At 37.5% G+C, this 15,749-nt stretch overlaps 2 protein-coding genes across 3 annotated transcripts; one reads left to right on the top strand and one right to left on the bottom strand.

The window, feature by feature from the left end:
- Nucleotides 1-1,168: 1,168 nt before the first annotated feature.
- On the top strand, nt 1,169-6,411 carry LOC125247795 (serine protease 27-like). Of its 2 annotated transcripts, XM_048159282.1 has the most exons (5): nt 1,170-1,528; nt 1,613-1,881; nt 1,973-2,118; nt 5,595-5,808; nt 6,246-6,411. In XM_048159282.1, the coding sequence occupies exons 1-5, from the start codon at nt 1,314-1,316 to the stop codon at nt 6,248-6,250; spliced, it is 849 nt and encodes a 282-aa protein (XP_048015239.1). In that variant the 5' UTR covers nt 1,170-1,313; the 3' UTR covers nt 6,251-6,411. The 2 variants fall into 2 exon arrangements, with proteins under 2 accessions (XP_048015238.1, XP_048015239.1); XM_048159281.1 differs by lacking the exon at nt 6,246-6,411 and having other exon boundaries at nt 1,169-1,528; nt 5,595-6,235.
- Nucleotides 6,412-7,125: 714 nt separating this feature from the next.
- Nucleotides 7,126-10,737, bottom strand: fam185a (family with sequence similarity 185 member A). Its single transcript, XM_048159306.1, has 8 exons — nt 10,177-10,737; nt 9,829-9,938; nt 9,636-9,728; nt 9,417-9,555; nt 9,298-9,339; nt 9,124-9,219; nt 7,815-7,949; nt 7,126-7,644 (listed from the first exon to the last, which is right to left on the bottom strand). The coding sequence occupies exons 1-8, from the start codon at nt 10,610-10,612 to the stop codon at nt 7,526-7,528; spliced, it is 1,170 nt and encodes a 389-aa protein (XP_048015263.1). The 5' UTR covers nt 10,613-10,737; the 3' UTR covers nt 7,126-7,525.
- Between the last annotated feature and the right edge of the window lie 5,012 nt (nt 10,738-15,749).

Raw genomic sequence — 15,749 nt, 5'->3', positions numbered from 1 at the left:
TGGAAACATTCAGGACATTCTGGGAATGTTTAGGGGACTATTACAATAGGACGTTATGATAACTTCCAAAATGTCTTCTTTGTAATGTTCTTGTGCGACCATAAAATCACCAAAATAGAAAGTCCCCCTAAACTTATATCTGGAATGTTATTAAATGACCAACAGAGGACCTTGTGGGAACGTTCTGTTAATGTCACAAATGTCTTCTTTGTAACGTTCTTTTTTTGACCATAAAATAACCAAATGGAACATCTTCCTAAAGTCATAATAAGGAACCTTGAACTGCAGCACTTTCACTACCAAAAGAGAATGTTTTAGGAACGTCCCGAATGTTCTGTAAAGGTTTGGAATTTTAGTCACCTTTAGAGAACTTTTAGGAAACATTGCGCAAAGTCCTGAGAACATTGCCTTCTACGTGGGGGTGTCCTAACTTTGTCACCCATGGGTTTTCCATTTTGGCCTAGTTTTTGTTGAATAAATGATGACACAGAGTTATGTGTCATGTGATGTTATTCAGGATTTATTTTAAATGTTAAGACCTGCCAAGGACCAAATGATTTTTTTATTACGCCCCAATACAGAAAACCATGGAATTCAAAGGATGTCCTTACTTTTTCACATGACTGTATATTTTGAGATGTTGGGTTGAATTTTGCAGGAAATTCCAATTGTTTAATTCATGTACGTAAACACAGGAGAAGGTTGCAGCTTGTGGCTAGAATATTGTTGTTTGAACTACAGCAAGCATATTACAGGGAGATTTTAAAATGCAACATTTTTTGACTCGCGAGCATCTTTTACAAAAGGGAAAGGGAAAACCATAGCTGGTAACCATGGAAATTAGATTCATCAGCAAAGAAGAGCATCTTATCGAAGAACAACTGACGGAAAATTTTCCAAAGTGTGGGTATCTGCAGGTTGGATTAATGCGTGTAGAAATTCTTTATCACTGGTCGCGAAAGCTGTCTGTGGTGTGGTGTTCTTGCTGATGGTCTTGTAGCCCATTCCAGCCTTGTGCAGGTCTACAATCTTGTCCCTGATGTCCTTTGACAGCTCTTTAGTCTTGCCCGTGGTGGTGGAGAGGTTTGAATGGAAGATACAGATTCTTTGGACAGGTGTCTATATACACATAATGAGCTGACAGAGTACTTTCTTAAAGTGATGGGACTAATCTGTGTTCGACATGGGCACATAATCTATAGGAGGCAGAATTCTTGCTGGTTGGTAGGGGATCAAATACTTATTTTCATTGTTTGATTTAAATTAAATTAAGATTGTATCATCATGCATCATTGAAACATCTATGTGATCTCATGCTTGTGCACCTTGTATGTCACTACAAGTATTTTTTTCTCTCAGTTTATGGACATCCCCGTTTAAAAATCCGTATTGTGGGTGGAGTTGATGCGCCTGAGGGGGCGTGGCCATGGCAGGTCAGTCTTCACAGCCCCAAATATGAAGGTCATTTTTGCGGAGGTTCCCTCATCAGCAGTGAATGGGTGCTCTCGGCTGCTCACTGTTTCGCTAGGTTAGAACCACATGAACACATATTTACACAGATTTGGAACACTGTTAAATGTTGTAGTTGTAATTGCCGATGGTCTGTATTCAGAGTCAGCACATCCAACCTGCTTGTGTACTTGGGAAGGAGGACACAGCAGGGAGTTCATGACCATGAAATCAGCAGTAGAGTCAGTACACTTGTCATACACCCGTCCTACAACAGCGACAACTACAACAATGACATCGCTCTCCTGCAACTGTCCTCTTCAGTCAACTTTACTAACTATATCAGACCAGTGTGTCTAGCAGCGGAAAACAGCATCTTCCCTTCCGGCACCAGCAGCTGGATCACAGGCTGGGGACAAACTGCAGCTGGAGGTAACACACACACACACACACACACACACACACACACACACTACTAGTATCACAGACTGATGATTGTGTTTGTGTGTGGTCGTGTGTCCAGTGAATTTGTCTTATCCTGGGACTCTGCAGGAGACTGTGGTTCCAGTGGTAATTAATTCTCAGTGTAATGATCTGCTGGGTGCCGGAGTCATTACAGACAACATGATGTGTGCTGGTTTACTGCAGGGAGGCAAAGACACCTGCCAGGTACAACAACCACTCCGATTATTACTACTTATCTACATGTGCACACATCAGGCTTGTGCAGGACTCAGAATTCAATTCAATTACACAAAATAAATAAATTAAAATTAAATAAATACAGTAGGTATGGAAAGTATTCAGACCCCCTTAAATTTTTCACTCTTTGTTATATTGTAGCCATTTGCTAAAATCATTTAAGTTCATTTTTTTCCTCATTAATGTACACACAGCACCCCATATTGACAGAAAAACACAGAATTGTTGACATTTTTGCAGATTTATTAAAAAAGAAAAACTGAAATATCACATGGTCCTAAGTATTCAGACCCTTTGCTCAGTATTTAGTAGAAGCACCCTTTTGATCTAATACAGCCATGAGTCTTTTTGGGAAAGATGCAACAAGTTTTTCACACCTGGATTTGGGGATCCTCTGCCATTCCTCCTTGCAGATCCTCTCCAGTTCTGTCAGGTTGGATGGTAAACGTTGGTGGACAGCCATTTTTAGGTCTCTCCAGAGATGCTCAATTGGGTTTAAGTCAGGGCTCTGGCTGGGCCATTCAAGAACAGTCACGGAGTTGTTGTGAAGCCACTCCTTCGTTATTTTAGCTGTGTGCTTAGGGTCATTGTCTTGTTGGAAGGTAAAGCTTCGGCCCAGTCTGAGGTCCTGAGCACTCTGGAGAAGGTTTTCGTCCAGGATATCCCTGTACTTGGCCACATTCATCTTTCCCTCGATTGCAACCAGTCGTCCTGTCCCTGCAGCTGAAAAACACCCCCACAGCATGATGCTGCCACCACCATGCTTCACTGTTGGGGCTGTATTGGACAGGTGATGAGCAGTGCCTGGTTTTCTCCACACATACCGCTTAGAATTAAGGACAAAAAGTTCTATCTTGGTCTCATCAGACCAGAGAATCTTATTTCTCACCATCTTGGAGTCCTTCAGATGTTTTTTAGCAAACTCCATGCGGGCTTTCATGTGTCTTGCACTGAGGAGAGGCTTCCGTCGGGCCACTCTGCCATAAAGCCCCGACTGGTGGAGGGCAGCAGTGATGGTTGGCTTTCTACAACTTTCTCCCATCTCCCGACTACATCTCTGGAGCTCAGCCACAGTGATCTTTGGGTTCTTCTTTACCTCTCTCACCAAGGCTCTTCTCCCCCGATAGCTCAGTTTGGCCGGACGGCCAGCTCTAGGAAGGGTTCTGGTCATCCCAAACGTCTTCCATTTAAGGATTATGGAGGCCACTGTGCTCTTAGGAACCTTAAGTGCAGCAGAAATTTTTTTGTAACCTTGGCCAGATCTGTGCCTTGCCACAATTCTGTCTCTGAGCTCTTCAGGCAGTTCCTTTGACCTCATGATTCTCATTTGCTCTGACATGCACTGTGAGCTGTAAGGTCTTATATAGACAGGTGTGTGGCTTTCCTAATCAAGTCCAATCAGTATAATCAAACACAGCTGGACTCAAATGAAGGTGTAGAACCATCTCAAGGATGATCAGAAGAAATGGACAGCACCTCAGTTAAATATATGAGTGTCACAGCAAAGGGTCTGAATACTTAGGACCATGTGATATTTCAGTTTTTCTTTTTTAATAAATCTGCACAAATGTCAACAATTCTGTGTTTTTCTGTCAATATGGGGTGCTGTGTGTGTACATTAATGAGGAAAAAAATGAACTTAAATGATTTTAGCAAATGGCTGCAATATAACAAAAAGTGAAAAAATTAAGGGGGTCTGAATACTTTCCATACCAACTGTATATATACAACACAAATTCTAAATTACATTTGAACTGCAATTCAAAGAAATTCCAAATATACAAAAAAATCCAACTTTGTGTTGTTTGGATGCATTTTCAATATTTGGAGTAAATCAGAGAAAATTAAATGTTCGTCCAACATGTTTTATGGACATTCATTATTAATAATATATCATGTTTCTGGAATTACTTCATATTGTTGTGTGTGTGATATTTATCGGTGATTTTCACCAGAAGATCGAGTTGACACGAAACATTATGGGATTAAAACATATTGCATGGATGAATCATTCACAGTAAGATCTATAAGATAAATTTAATTAGATTGTGTGAATTTTCATGTCATGCTGACATTGTGCACAACTCTGAAAATTCTGTCATTAATTACTCTCCCTAATGTCGTTCCACACCCGTAAGACCTTCGTTCATCTTCAGAACACAAATGAAGATATTTTTGATGAAATCCGATGGCTCAGTGAGGCCTACATAGCCAGCAATGACACTCCCTTTTTCAATGCACAGAAAGCTACTAAAAACATATTTAAATCAGTTCATGTGACTACAGTGTTTCAAACTTAATATTATAAAGTGACGAGAATACTTTTTGTGCGCCAAAAATAATAAAATAACTACTTTATTCAACAATATCTAGTGATGGGCGATTTCAAAACACTGCTTCATGAAGCTTAATAGCATTACGAATCTTTTGTGTCGATTCAGTGGTTTGGAGTGTGTATTGTTGTGGCAAAAATCGACAGCAACTCACTGTGTAAGAAACAAACTCAGACCCAAGAGCCTTTTAACGTTTTATTTCTTGCAAGAAAGATTCAAACAGTCATGACAGCTTCACTTGGAAACCACAGAGTGTAAGAATAACACATTCCTTTTCCTGGGCACCTTTATACTTCCCCTTAACTCTTCAAGGTTAAACTCTCCCTTCCATATATAGTCATTCTGACCCTTTGTTCCTTCACATATGTCACTAAAATGTTCTTTTCCATATCTCAAAGGTGTTCTTTTTCAGAATCATATCTCTGTCAGGGGTCTCTTTAAAGATCATAGGTCTGTGTTACCCAAGACCACTTATATCTTTTACGTCAAAGCCCACCCCAGGTGTACATTTCCCAGGTAAGGTTTGTGTTTCTGAAGATACATAACACATTACTTAAAAATATGAGTAAATTTTAAAATTTCGACAACAGTATCAAATTGCCAAAGTCATGTGTACTATTGAATTTCAAATCACTTATGATGTAACAAAGCCTCGTTTACTGAAATCATGTGATTTTGCCACTCTGAACCACTGATTTGAAACAAAAGATTCGTAAAGTTTCAAAGCTTCATGAAGCAGTGTTTTGAAATCGTCCATCACTAGATATTGTTGAATAAAGTCGTTATTTAGTTTTTTTGGCGCACAAAATATCGTCACATCATAACATTAAGGTTGAACCACTGTAGTCACATGAACTGTTTTAAATATGTTTTTAGTAGATTTCTGGACATTGAAAGTGTTATCTTGCTGTCAACGGAGGCCTCACTGAGCCATCAGATTTTATCAAAAATATTTTAATTTGTGTTCTGAAGATGAACGAAGGTCTTATGAGTGTAGAACGACATGAGGGTGAGTAATTAATGACAGATTTTTCAGTTTTGGGTGAACTAACCCTTTAACGTCAGAGCGGGTGCTGAAAAAACATACTAGCTCTCTCTCTTTTTCTGTAGGGGGATTCTGGTGGTCCACTGGTGAGTCAGCAGTGTTCAGTGTGGGTTCAGTCTGGTATCATCAGTAGGGGTCACGACTGTGGTCAGCCCAATGAACCTGGTGTGTACACCCGCGTGTCACAATATCAGCAATGGATCACGACCTCCACTGGCCAGAGCCTCCCAGGATTCGTCACCTTCAACCCCCTACAGTCATGCTCTACTGCCAGTCAGGGTAAAACCTATAGGCCAAAAGCACGTATTCACAATATCAACGTACAGCATATTACAGACATCACAATTTTTGTAGTTATTTTGTTGCTGTTTATTGTATAGTGATACATTGGGTTTTGTAAAAGAGCAAACTTTATCCTATAAAAGCAAAGTAAAATCTACACTTCATAATATTCAAAATGAGTATATTATTACAAATTGTAGTCGGTTACTGAGAATAATGTGTAATCATGTAATCAATAAAAAAGTATTTTAAAACATAATATATAATTAATTACTTAATTTTTGGAATCTGATTACGTAATCCAGATTAAATGTAATCAGTTACTACCCAGCACTGTTAATAAGTATATAAATATTTGTGCAATTAATCTCATCTTACTGAATAACTAAATCAGTTATTCACCAAAAGTACTCTCAATATTTGTTTGTCTCCAGGTTGAGGTGTAGTAAATGAGTTTCCCTGCACCACTTCCAGAGAACGCTGCATTTGAAGCTCCGCAATGACAGTATTCAGTTCCACTGCAGACAGCCTGCCACAGAACTACACTCATGAATATGATCAACACAAAGTGCATCTGTTCAATATTTGTTGAACAAGCATTGCTTTCTAAAATTTCAAAATAATTTCAACTTATTTAACTACTGTTCAGAAGTTTCTTTGTTTTCTTGAGTAAAAAAAGTAACACTTTATTTTGAAATGACAGTTACACATTACTACATATACTTACTATAGTAACAACAGTAAATTATGCATAATTACAAGTAACTAACCCTAAACCAATCCCTAACCGTAACTCTGTCTTTAGTAATTACATGTAGTTAATATTACTGAGTACTTATTTGAGCAAGTACAATGTAACTGTCGCCTTAAAATAAAGTGTAACCAAAAAAAAAAATCATCAAAAATGCATAAAATTTATCAAAAGTGACATTAAAGACTTTTATAATGTTGCAAAAAATATAAATTCTATAAATATTGCTGTTCTTTTAAAGTCTATTCATCAAAAAATCCTGAAAAAAAGTATCACGGTTTCCATAAAAATATTAAGCAGCACAATTGTTTTTATCGTTGATAATACATTTTTCTTGAGCAGCAAATACTGATGCTGAAAATTCAGCTTTGACATCACAGGAAATAAATTACATTTTAAAATATATTAAAAGAGTTCTTTTAGTTATATTTCAATGTAATATTTCACAAAATGATCAAATAAATGCAGCCTTACAAAAAAAATCTTACCAACCACAAACCTTTGAACGGGTGCATATGCATATTGTACAGAAGCTTTTATCAAAATGAATAAATGCTTAAAAGTTGAATTGTTTATTTATTTATTTAGTACAGTTTTTTTAACTGTGTAGGAACTATTTAACATTTAATCTGGTATACCGTAACAGGATGTTATACTATTGCAATTGGTGTAATACATGAGTACCACCACTTGAAAAAGACAGAAAATATCCATCAGGATATGCTGCCATCTTTGGTTGCATACTGTATCTTTCCCACAACCCCACCTCTAAAATGACATGCATCAAGTTTCAAACATGTAATTTAGAGGCATTCACCACTCTTATGTCAAGAGAGACATGGTTTTAAGTCTTTTTGGACAGATTTATGCAAGTTCCACAATAAACATTCACTGAAGTGGGTTATAACCGGCAACGAGGATCTGTCAGTTCTGTATTTGGTCCCCAGTGTTTCTGTGCAGGTTTTAACTCTGAGCTCCAAATCTGAGAGTCTCAAACCAGCTCTGGCTTCTCAGGTCCACAGCACCTTTATCAGCAGTGGCTTTGATCCATTGTTCTTCATACAAACCTCCATTCAAATGAGCTAAAAGTAATACATAATATGTAATGAATGCATAGAATATGTCAGATCAATGCAGTTTAAATAGTCAAATTTCCATGTTTGTGTTTCAGGATAAGATCTAGACTTGCAAATGAACAAAAGGTATGTTTCGAGCAGCTAAAAGACATGCCGTGGGTCTGGCTTCTACTCACCCGTGACTGTTGTCTTCCCATCAGCTGAAGTACGTTCAGTCTCTTGACAGACTATCTCTGAGCTAATGCTAACGGAGCTTCCACACAACCGCACTGCTGTCTTCATAGTGGAGGCCACACGCACACTAACAGCTCCTGATCAAAGACAAATAAAAGTGTCCATCATAAAGAATCATGTTGGTTTTATATGGTTATGAAAAACAATTATACTATACCTTTACAATGACTGAATGAAAATGTAATGTGCTGTAACCATCAAGTGTAAAATAATAACATTTGTCTACACATTCATTTCAAAAAGTGTTACTATAATATATATAGTATTATATTTTGACATTTTACAACCTGAACTGTAACAAAGTCAAATTATCTGAAGGCTTGTTGACCTTGACACAAAGCCATGAGGGTCTGTATGTATGTATCAGAAATATCTGACTATTAAAGGAAAACTCCACTATTTTTGAAAATAGGCTCATTTTCCAACTCCCCTAGAGTCAAACAGTTGAGTTTTACAGTTTTTGAATCCATTCAGCCTATCTCTGGCTCTGGCGGTACCACTTTTAGCATAGCTTAGCATAGTTCATTGAATCTGATTAGACCGTTAGCATCTCACTCAAAAATGACCAAAGAGTTTCAGTATTTTTCCTATTTAAAACTTGACTCTTCTGTAGTTACATTGTGTACTAAGACCGACGGAAAATGAAAAGTTGAGATTTTCAATGATATTACGCACCGTCTCTCACAAATGTCTCCATGGTTGCAAGGCACGTTCCCTGTGCAAGCAGGGGCTCACGGGCGCTGCGTAATATCATTACACCTGTTGCACTCATGGTACGGCAACAAAGTTCCTTGATTATTACGTCAGAATGAGAGTATAGTTCCTAGCCATATCGGCCTAGAAAATCGCAACTTTTCATTTTCCGTCGGTCTTACTACACGATGTAACTACAGAAGAGTCAAGTTTGAAATAGGAAAAATATCGAAACTCTTTGGTCATTTTTGAGCAAGATGCTAACGGTCTAATCAGATTCAATGAACTATGCTAAGCTATGCTAAAAGTGGTACCGCCAGACCCGGAGATAGGCTGAATGGATTCGAAAACGGTAAAACTCAACTGTTTAACTCTAGGGGAGTTGGAAAAAGAGCCTATTTAAAAAAAAAAGTGGAGTGTTCCTTTAAGTACAATAGATTTGAAAGAGATTTTAAAAAATAATGGATACATGGATTAAATGTAAGTAGGCAGGCAAGTAGACATGTTCATACTAGACTCGTCTTGTGTATTAGTTCGTTTGAAGTCCATTATTAGTACCTTGTTGACTGTGAAGTTCTGCAGATCCATCTTCTCCCACATATGCATGAATGTTTCCAGAAACAGTGAACACCTTCAGGGCACCACTTGAGCTGTCTGGGACGCAGGAAGGACATCTTTAGTGCACTAAACAAGTGACTAATGGTCTACTGTCAGTTCAGACAGGTCACTTACCAATGGCGATGTTTCCTGTTTCACTGCGAACAAGAGCTTCACCTGTAAAACAACAACGATACATGTCCTAACTGCACATCAGGTGTTTAAAATGAGCCATTGTTGTCCCGTTCCCTCACCGTGTACATGGCCAATCTGGATGTTCCCGGAGGAAGTTGACAGTGAGGTGGATTCGCCATAGATGGCCTTCACTTTCAGATCCCCATGTTCTGTGGAGAGATTCATGGTGGTTCCCTGAATTTTCATAATATCGATATTCTGGAGAACAAAAACAATTACTTGATAACAATTTCACAATATATGCAGTTATATATATACATATATCAAAAACTACTTACACTGTCCACAGATGTGCTGATATCTACATTCCCATGTAAGGTTTTGAGTCCAGTGACATTTCCTCCTGTGGACTGAACTTGAACCTCATGACCCTAAACAAAATCACAACAATTAAACACATGATATTAATCAGATACTTATTATCTCAATAAATAAGTAATGTTTAGGCCTTTATGTAAGCTAATGTATTACCTTCACAGACTTCAGGACGCAGTGTCCTCTCTCTGTGTGCACGTGACAGAGGTCACTCTCCATATTCTTGATCTTCACATTGCCTTTGTCTTTAGTCTTGATGTGGAGATCTGGAGGGATGGACAGGGACTAGAAGGATTCACATGTATTTCAATGAATTTACAGTATTAAAAGTAAACATTACACTACCTTTATTTACTGTAAATAGTCTACATGATAAAAATATTAAAATAAATATTCGTTGTAATTAAATATTAATAAAATAACCTGTCAATAATATATATATACTATAATAATAAATATATATGATTTATTATCATCTTTACAAGCCTGAATTCAGATCCTTACCACATTTAATAGGTGCTGTCAGTTCAACAGTGACATTGCTATCCACCTCATCGGACAAAATCTGAAGTTCATTGCTTTGAACATCATAATGAACATTAAATTTGTCCACATTAAGAGTTTGACTCGCATCCATCACGTGCACAGTAATAAAAGCCCGGTCAGCTTCAGGAAAAGCATGTGGATCCAGTGGTTTTATGGATATATTACAGCCTAAATGACATCTGACCTTTGTGTAAGGACTAACTAATAATTCCCACTGCTTTATAGGTTTATTCAAGTCTTTCGTAGTTGCAGGAGCATCTGAAAAGCTTCGGACAGCCTGAGAGATCAAAGCCCTCTGCACTGAGCCCAGACACACAACGGGACGTAACCGCTGTGTAATTACACAAGCAAACATAACTAAAGCTTTACTTTGAGTGCAAAGACTACAATACATAAGTGCTCATTAGCGCAAAATGCTACTTTGCAGTGTAAGCGTCGCGTAGTAATGTTTATATATCGAGGACACGCGACGCGAGCAGCGCGCAGCAATGACAGCAAACCGGAAGAGCGCGCGAGAGGACTTATGGGAAGTGAAGTCAAACGAAGGCCAGTCCGTGATACTGATCATGACAAGATTTGACTGATGTCTCTGTATGAGCAAAAATGGTTAAAATTACGAAAAAAAAAGGCATTTGTGACTTTCCAGTGTAATTTTGAGATAGCCTAATACTATTTTCTATTTACTAACTAAAACGCAACCAGAACCATTTTGCATTTTTATATTTATAGTTTTATAGTTTATTAAATCTGATGCTTCTGAGGACTACCCCGATAGAAATCTTACATTCCCAGAACATTCTCAGAACGACCCACTACGTTCAGAGATAGTCACAATGAGGAGATCTTTTGGGTTATGTTATTTGGTGGACATTCAGGACCTTCTCTGAACGTTTAGGGAACCATATTTTATTTGGAAATGTTCTCAGAACGTCCCTGCTGCCCTTGTCAAAAAAAATTAATTGAAAATTTAGAGCTAAATTGACTAACAAAAGTGGCTGTTCGTTCAAACAAAAAAATAATTTTTTAATGTCTTAAAAAAAAAGCTCTTTACTGGATTGTTATGATGAAACCTTTCCTTTAAAATGCAAATCTCTAAGTCATTAGCTGACAATAGCATATGCATTAGCGAACATAACTACATCAGAAAATACGCAGTTACTGTCTTTAATAAAGCAACTTGCAGCAGAACATCAGTGTTTTTGGATCATCACTGACTGAAGCACAGGCTCTACTCTCCACAATGGTGACCCACAAATCTCAGATAACAGAAACAACATTAAACACTAACAGATCTCTCTAGATCTCAGCATCTTCACTTATAACAAACCACTCTGACTTTATTTCTTTCATACAAATATTCTTAATAAGGTGTTGGTTTTATCAAAATGTATAAATGTCACCGTTATGGAGGTAAGCGCTTGCTTTAGTTGGGCTCTTGATTCTTGACATTTTAACTTTAGTTTTTCTTAAATTGTTGTAACTACGTGTTTTTAAAAGCACATTTGTTACAAAGAAAATTGTGAGAAACAATTCTATAAAATGTATTTGGTTGCTCATTGTTGACAAATTCATTATAATACTCACTGATCTCTGAATATTGTATTTCTTTCATGTTGTTGTAATCCTATGATAATGCATACAGTTCTGCCCTGCTTTGATATTTTGAAAGTTTTTATCATTGTGCAGAAATTAATCAGACAGTATCATGTAGATTCACACAGACATCAAGATTCTGCGTATGATCCTCAACAAAATTTTCAGATAAACAGATCAGTTCTGAGCATCACAAAAAAGATTTTTGTTTATTGACACCATTGTTGAGGTTCATTCACTGATTCATGATGTCTGTGTGAGTCTAAAAGACACTGCTTAAAACTCTGTATAAAGAATTAAAAAAAAAGAAAAATAAAACTCATAAAAAAGAAAAAAACTTAAAGCAAAACTAACAGCTAACTCACTCTGAATTTGACTTTGGAGAGGATACTCCATGATGACTGAATCACAATATAACCAAATTCATCTGATCAGAAGTTTTCTTACAGTTGTCGCATGCACAAACGTGCTCTAGAAACACAGTTAAAGCAGCCATAAAAAATCTAATGTTAAAATGTCAAGAATCAAGAGCCCATCTAAAGCAAACGCTCACCTCTATAACGGTGACTTCAAACTTTATTATTTTCTATAAAACACACACATAGAAGGTGATGTTCTTGTGACCTTGCGCAACGTTCCTTAAAAGTTCTCTAAAACAAAAATTCTGAACCTTTACAGAACATTAGGGACGTTCCTTTTTTGTTAATGAAAGTGCTGCAGTTCAAGGTTCCTTATATGACTTTAGGGGGATGTTCCATTTTGGTTATTTTATAGTCAAAAAAAGAATGTTACAAAGAGGATATTTTAGACATTAACTGAACGTTCCCACATGGTCCTCTGTTGGTCATTTAATAATGTTCCCGACATGAGTTTAGGGGGACATTCTATTTCAGTTATTTTTATGGTTGTGTGAAAACGTTACAAAGAGGACATTTGAGAAGAACGTCCTATAGTAATAGTTCCCTAAACTATTACTATTAAATAATTAACTGCATGGTATGTGATGTAGGAATTATTTTGCCCCAGGATTACAACCCTTTATTCAGTACAGTTAATGGCGACTGTACTGGAGCATTAGGACCCGCTGGCCTCTCTAACACCTCTTCCTGCAGCTACCCAGTCTACAAGACAGCCTACCTTCCAGATATAGACTGGGCTCAACCCTGCTTAGCTTCAGTGGGTGTACAGGTGAAAGCTTCGGATTGACTGCTACAGAGCTTCTCAGGTTTCCAACCATAGACCCTCTTACAAAGAAACATATATCTCGACAATGGTGACATGCTTCATGCTGCAATGCATTCTATAACAGACTATTATTAAGTTGAAATTAACTGCATTACATCTACATGATCCAAAAAACAAACAAACAGACAAACAAACAAAAACACTCTGTAAGATTAGACCATAAGATGATGACAACCTTAATCATCAAGTTGTCACCATCACCTGACCACATTTTCCCCTGCTATTTTTGCCACAGCTTACACAGTTTCAGCAGCAAGAGAAAAACTAACACTAAAGGTATGTTTACATGACAACAATGTACTAAAAACGGAAAAGTTTTTTCTTTGTACAGATGACAACGTTACTAAAATTCATGCTGCAATGCATGCTGGGAACCATGGATGAGTTTTGATTGGTGCACCCAGAATGCACTGCAGCAGCTTTTTGTTGATTCTCACCATTGTTGAGATTCATATGCTGATTCTTGATGTCAGTGTGTGTCTAAATAATACTGTATTTTGAAACTTACTATCCAATTTGTTTATTATAAGTTCTTCAAATTATCAGATTACTATGATACTGCTGGAACAAATACTGTAGTCACACAAGATCAGTAGAAAGTTTAGATGTGCTAATAACACTAACACCTAACAGTCAGGGAAGAGGTTTCAGATATTAACATAGAAAAAAAAAAACACTTTATGATGCTTACAGTATATCATACTTAAATAGCAAGCATCTTACTTCTGGCTGTCTCTAAACACAGTGTTAAAGCTGCTAAAAAAAAGTTAAGGATCAAGAGCACAACTAAAGGTAACGCTATTCACCAAAATGGTGACTTAAAAAAATATTATTTTAAATTATAAATAAATAAATAAGTGAAGCTGGCAAAGCTGTTTTTTTTCTTTTTGGGAGTTGTTTAATCATACTCTGCTGAGGTGAATTTGAATGAAAAAGAACATGGTTAAAGGTGCTAAAGAGGATCTTTTCGTCGACTGAGAAACCAAAGACTGTTAGTGAGTTTTTGAAATGAGCGCATGCGTAAGAACAACCCCCCTCCTTCACAGCTCATTTAGAGGGAACGCCTCCCAAAACTCGTGCACGAGTATTGGAACACGAGTGTTTGTTTACCACCAGCTGTGTCGTGTTAGTGGATTCATTATGTCGGACTCACCGCAGGTAACTCATAATCTGCAGTTGTTACTCCTGTCTCCTGACAAAAACATTGCATGCGGCGCCTGTGGAGTGTGGAAAGTTACTGGAGCGCGCAGCCACGCTTGTCTCTCACAAGGAACGTCACGGCAGTGATTGACAAGCCAGAGAGCCAATCCGCGCTCGTCTCTCACAAGGAACGTCACGGCAGTGATTGACAAGCCAGAGAGCCAATCCGCGCTCGTCTCTCACAAGGAACGTCACGGCAGTGATTGACAAGCCAGAGGGCCAATCGTTTACGCGATGATCGCATAAACGATTGGCTGATGTTTTTAAGGCCCTACCTCGTGCACAGATGAGACCTTAATTTCCAAAGAAAGTATGCGCGCCGCCATCTTTAGAATATTGTCTTTGAACTTCCGTTTTCGCGGAAGCCCTGTATATTTCTATGGCATCGATGTTGAAGAATAATTAGCTGGTGAAGAGGATTTACGTGTTGTAGAGTTAACAAAAGTTATCATGAGCATTGTAATGTTTAAAGCGGGTGTTTTAACAAATGTCAGTAGAACGGGAGGATTTTAAAATGAGCAGTTCATTCATATACATAAGATCGCTGTGGAAATACAAGCCGGAAGTCAAAAGACAACGAGCGCAGCGCTGAAAAGGGGCTACATAAGGTCTATATTAATATTATTCCTTTCATTGCACCTAATAAATAGTCTTTTATCAGTTAGTAAAGACAGTTTCAAGTAATATTGCAAAAATGTATAAAACAAAATATCCTCTTTAGCACCTTTAAAATGAACATGAGCTGTGGTATTGAAAACTTAAAAAGGTAAGTTCACTTACTTTCGTAAAGTTATTCCAACTAAAAAGTTCAGATAATTAAATTTGTCAAGTTGAAAACACTTAAAATTATAAGTAAATGCAACTTAAGTCAATGTAAAAAGATAACTCAAAAAGTTAAGTTAAAGAAACTTCCTGTTTTTTTTTTTTTTACAGTGTATGTCCTACTTGTGGCTCAGATCTAGTAAACAGGAGTTGTCCACCCAAGTGCCATCATTCCACGTCACATGTGATCCGCCTCTCGTGTCATTTAGAACTCATTATGGAGTTATTTTTATTAAAAATATATGTTGATATGATATAACACTTCAGTGCCCTCCAAAGGCACCATTTTAGGTAGCCTATAAAGGGATGGATTGTGTGTGTGTCAGAGAGAGAGACACTTCAATACCACAATCATATAAATAATTTAATGAATAATGCCTATTTCACTACTCTTTAAACCAATAAATACAAATGTTTAATCTACATTAGCCCCAAACAACCCCCCCTCGCCTATGGCCACACCATCCCCCCTTGAATTTGTTTTTTCAATTCGACTTCTGGTTGTAAGTAACTCATAACTGTCATGTTTGATGACTTTAAACTCCCAGTGCAGGTCATTTTTGAGCTGAGCAGACACCACGTCATTTTGGGGCGGATTTTCCGTCTGGGTTTCTAATAGCTAGGAGCGATATTATTCATGACACTACCTCACTGCTTGTGTAACTTGACTT

The sequence above is a fragment of the Megalobrama amblycephala genome, linkage group LG15, assembly GCF_018812025.1.
Source record: "Megalobrama amblycephala isolate DHTTF-2021 linkage group LG15, ASM1881202v1, whole genome shotgun sequence".
Taxonomy (NCBI): Eukaryota; Metazoa; Chordata; class Actinopteri; order Cypriniformes; family Xenocyprididae; genus Megalobrama; species Megalobrama amblycephala.
This window is presented reverse-complemented; position numbering and strand designations above follow the sequence as displayed.

Bases quoted from the DNA above. Each gene is read 5' to 3' on its own strand.
- LOC125247795 (XM_048159281.1), top strand. From the start codon at position 1,314: ATGCTTGTGCACCTTGTATGTCACTACAAGTATTTTTTTCTCTCAGTT. The intron at 1,882-1,972 runs GTAACACACACA...TCGTGTGTCCAG, and splicing joins GGGACAAACTGCAGCTGGAG to TGAATTTGTCTTATCCTGGG. The intron at 2,119-5,594 runs GTACAACAACCA...CTTTTTCTGTAG, and splicing joins GAGGCAAAGACACCTGCCAG to GGGGATTCTGGTGGTCCACT.
- fam185a (XM_048159306.1), bottom strand. From the start codon at position 10,612: ATGTATTGTAGTCTTTGCACTCAAAGTAAAGCTTTAGTTATGTTTGCT. The intron at 9,340-9,416 runs GTGAGGGAACGG...GTTGTTTTACAG, and splicing joins CCAGATTGGCCATGTACACG to GTGAAGCTCTTGTTCGCAGT. The intron at 9,220-9,297 runs GTAAGTGACCTG...CCTGCGTCCCAG, and splicing joins AACAGGAAACATCGCCATTG to ACAGCTCAAGTGGTGCCCTG.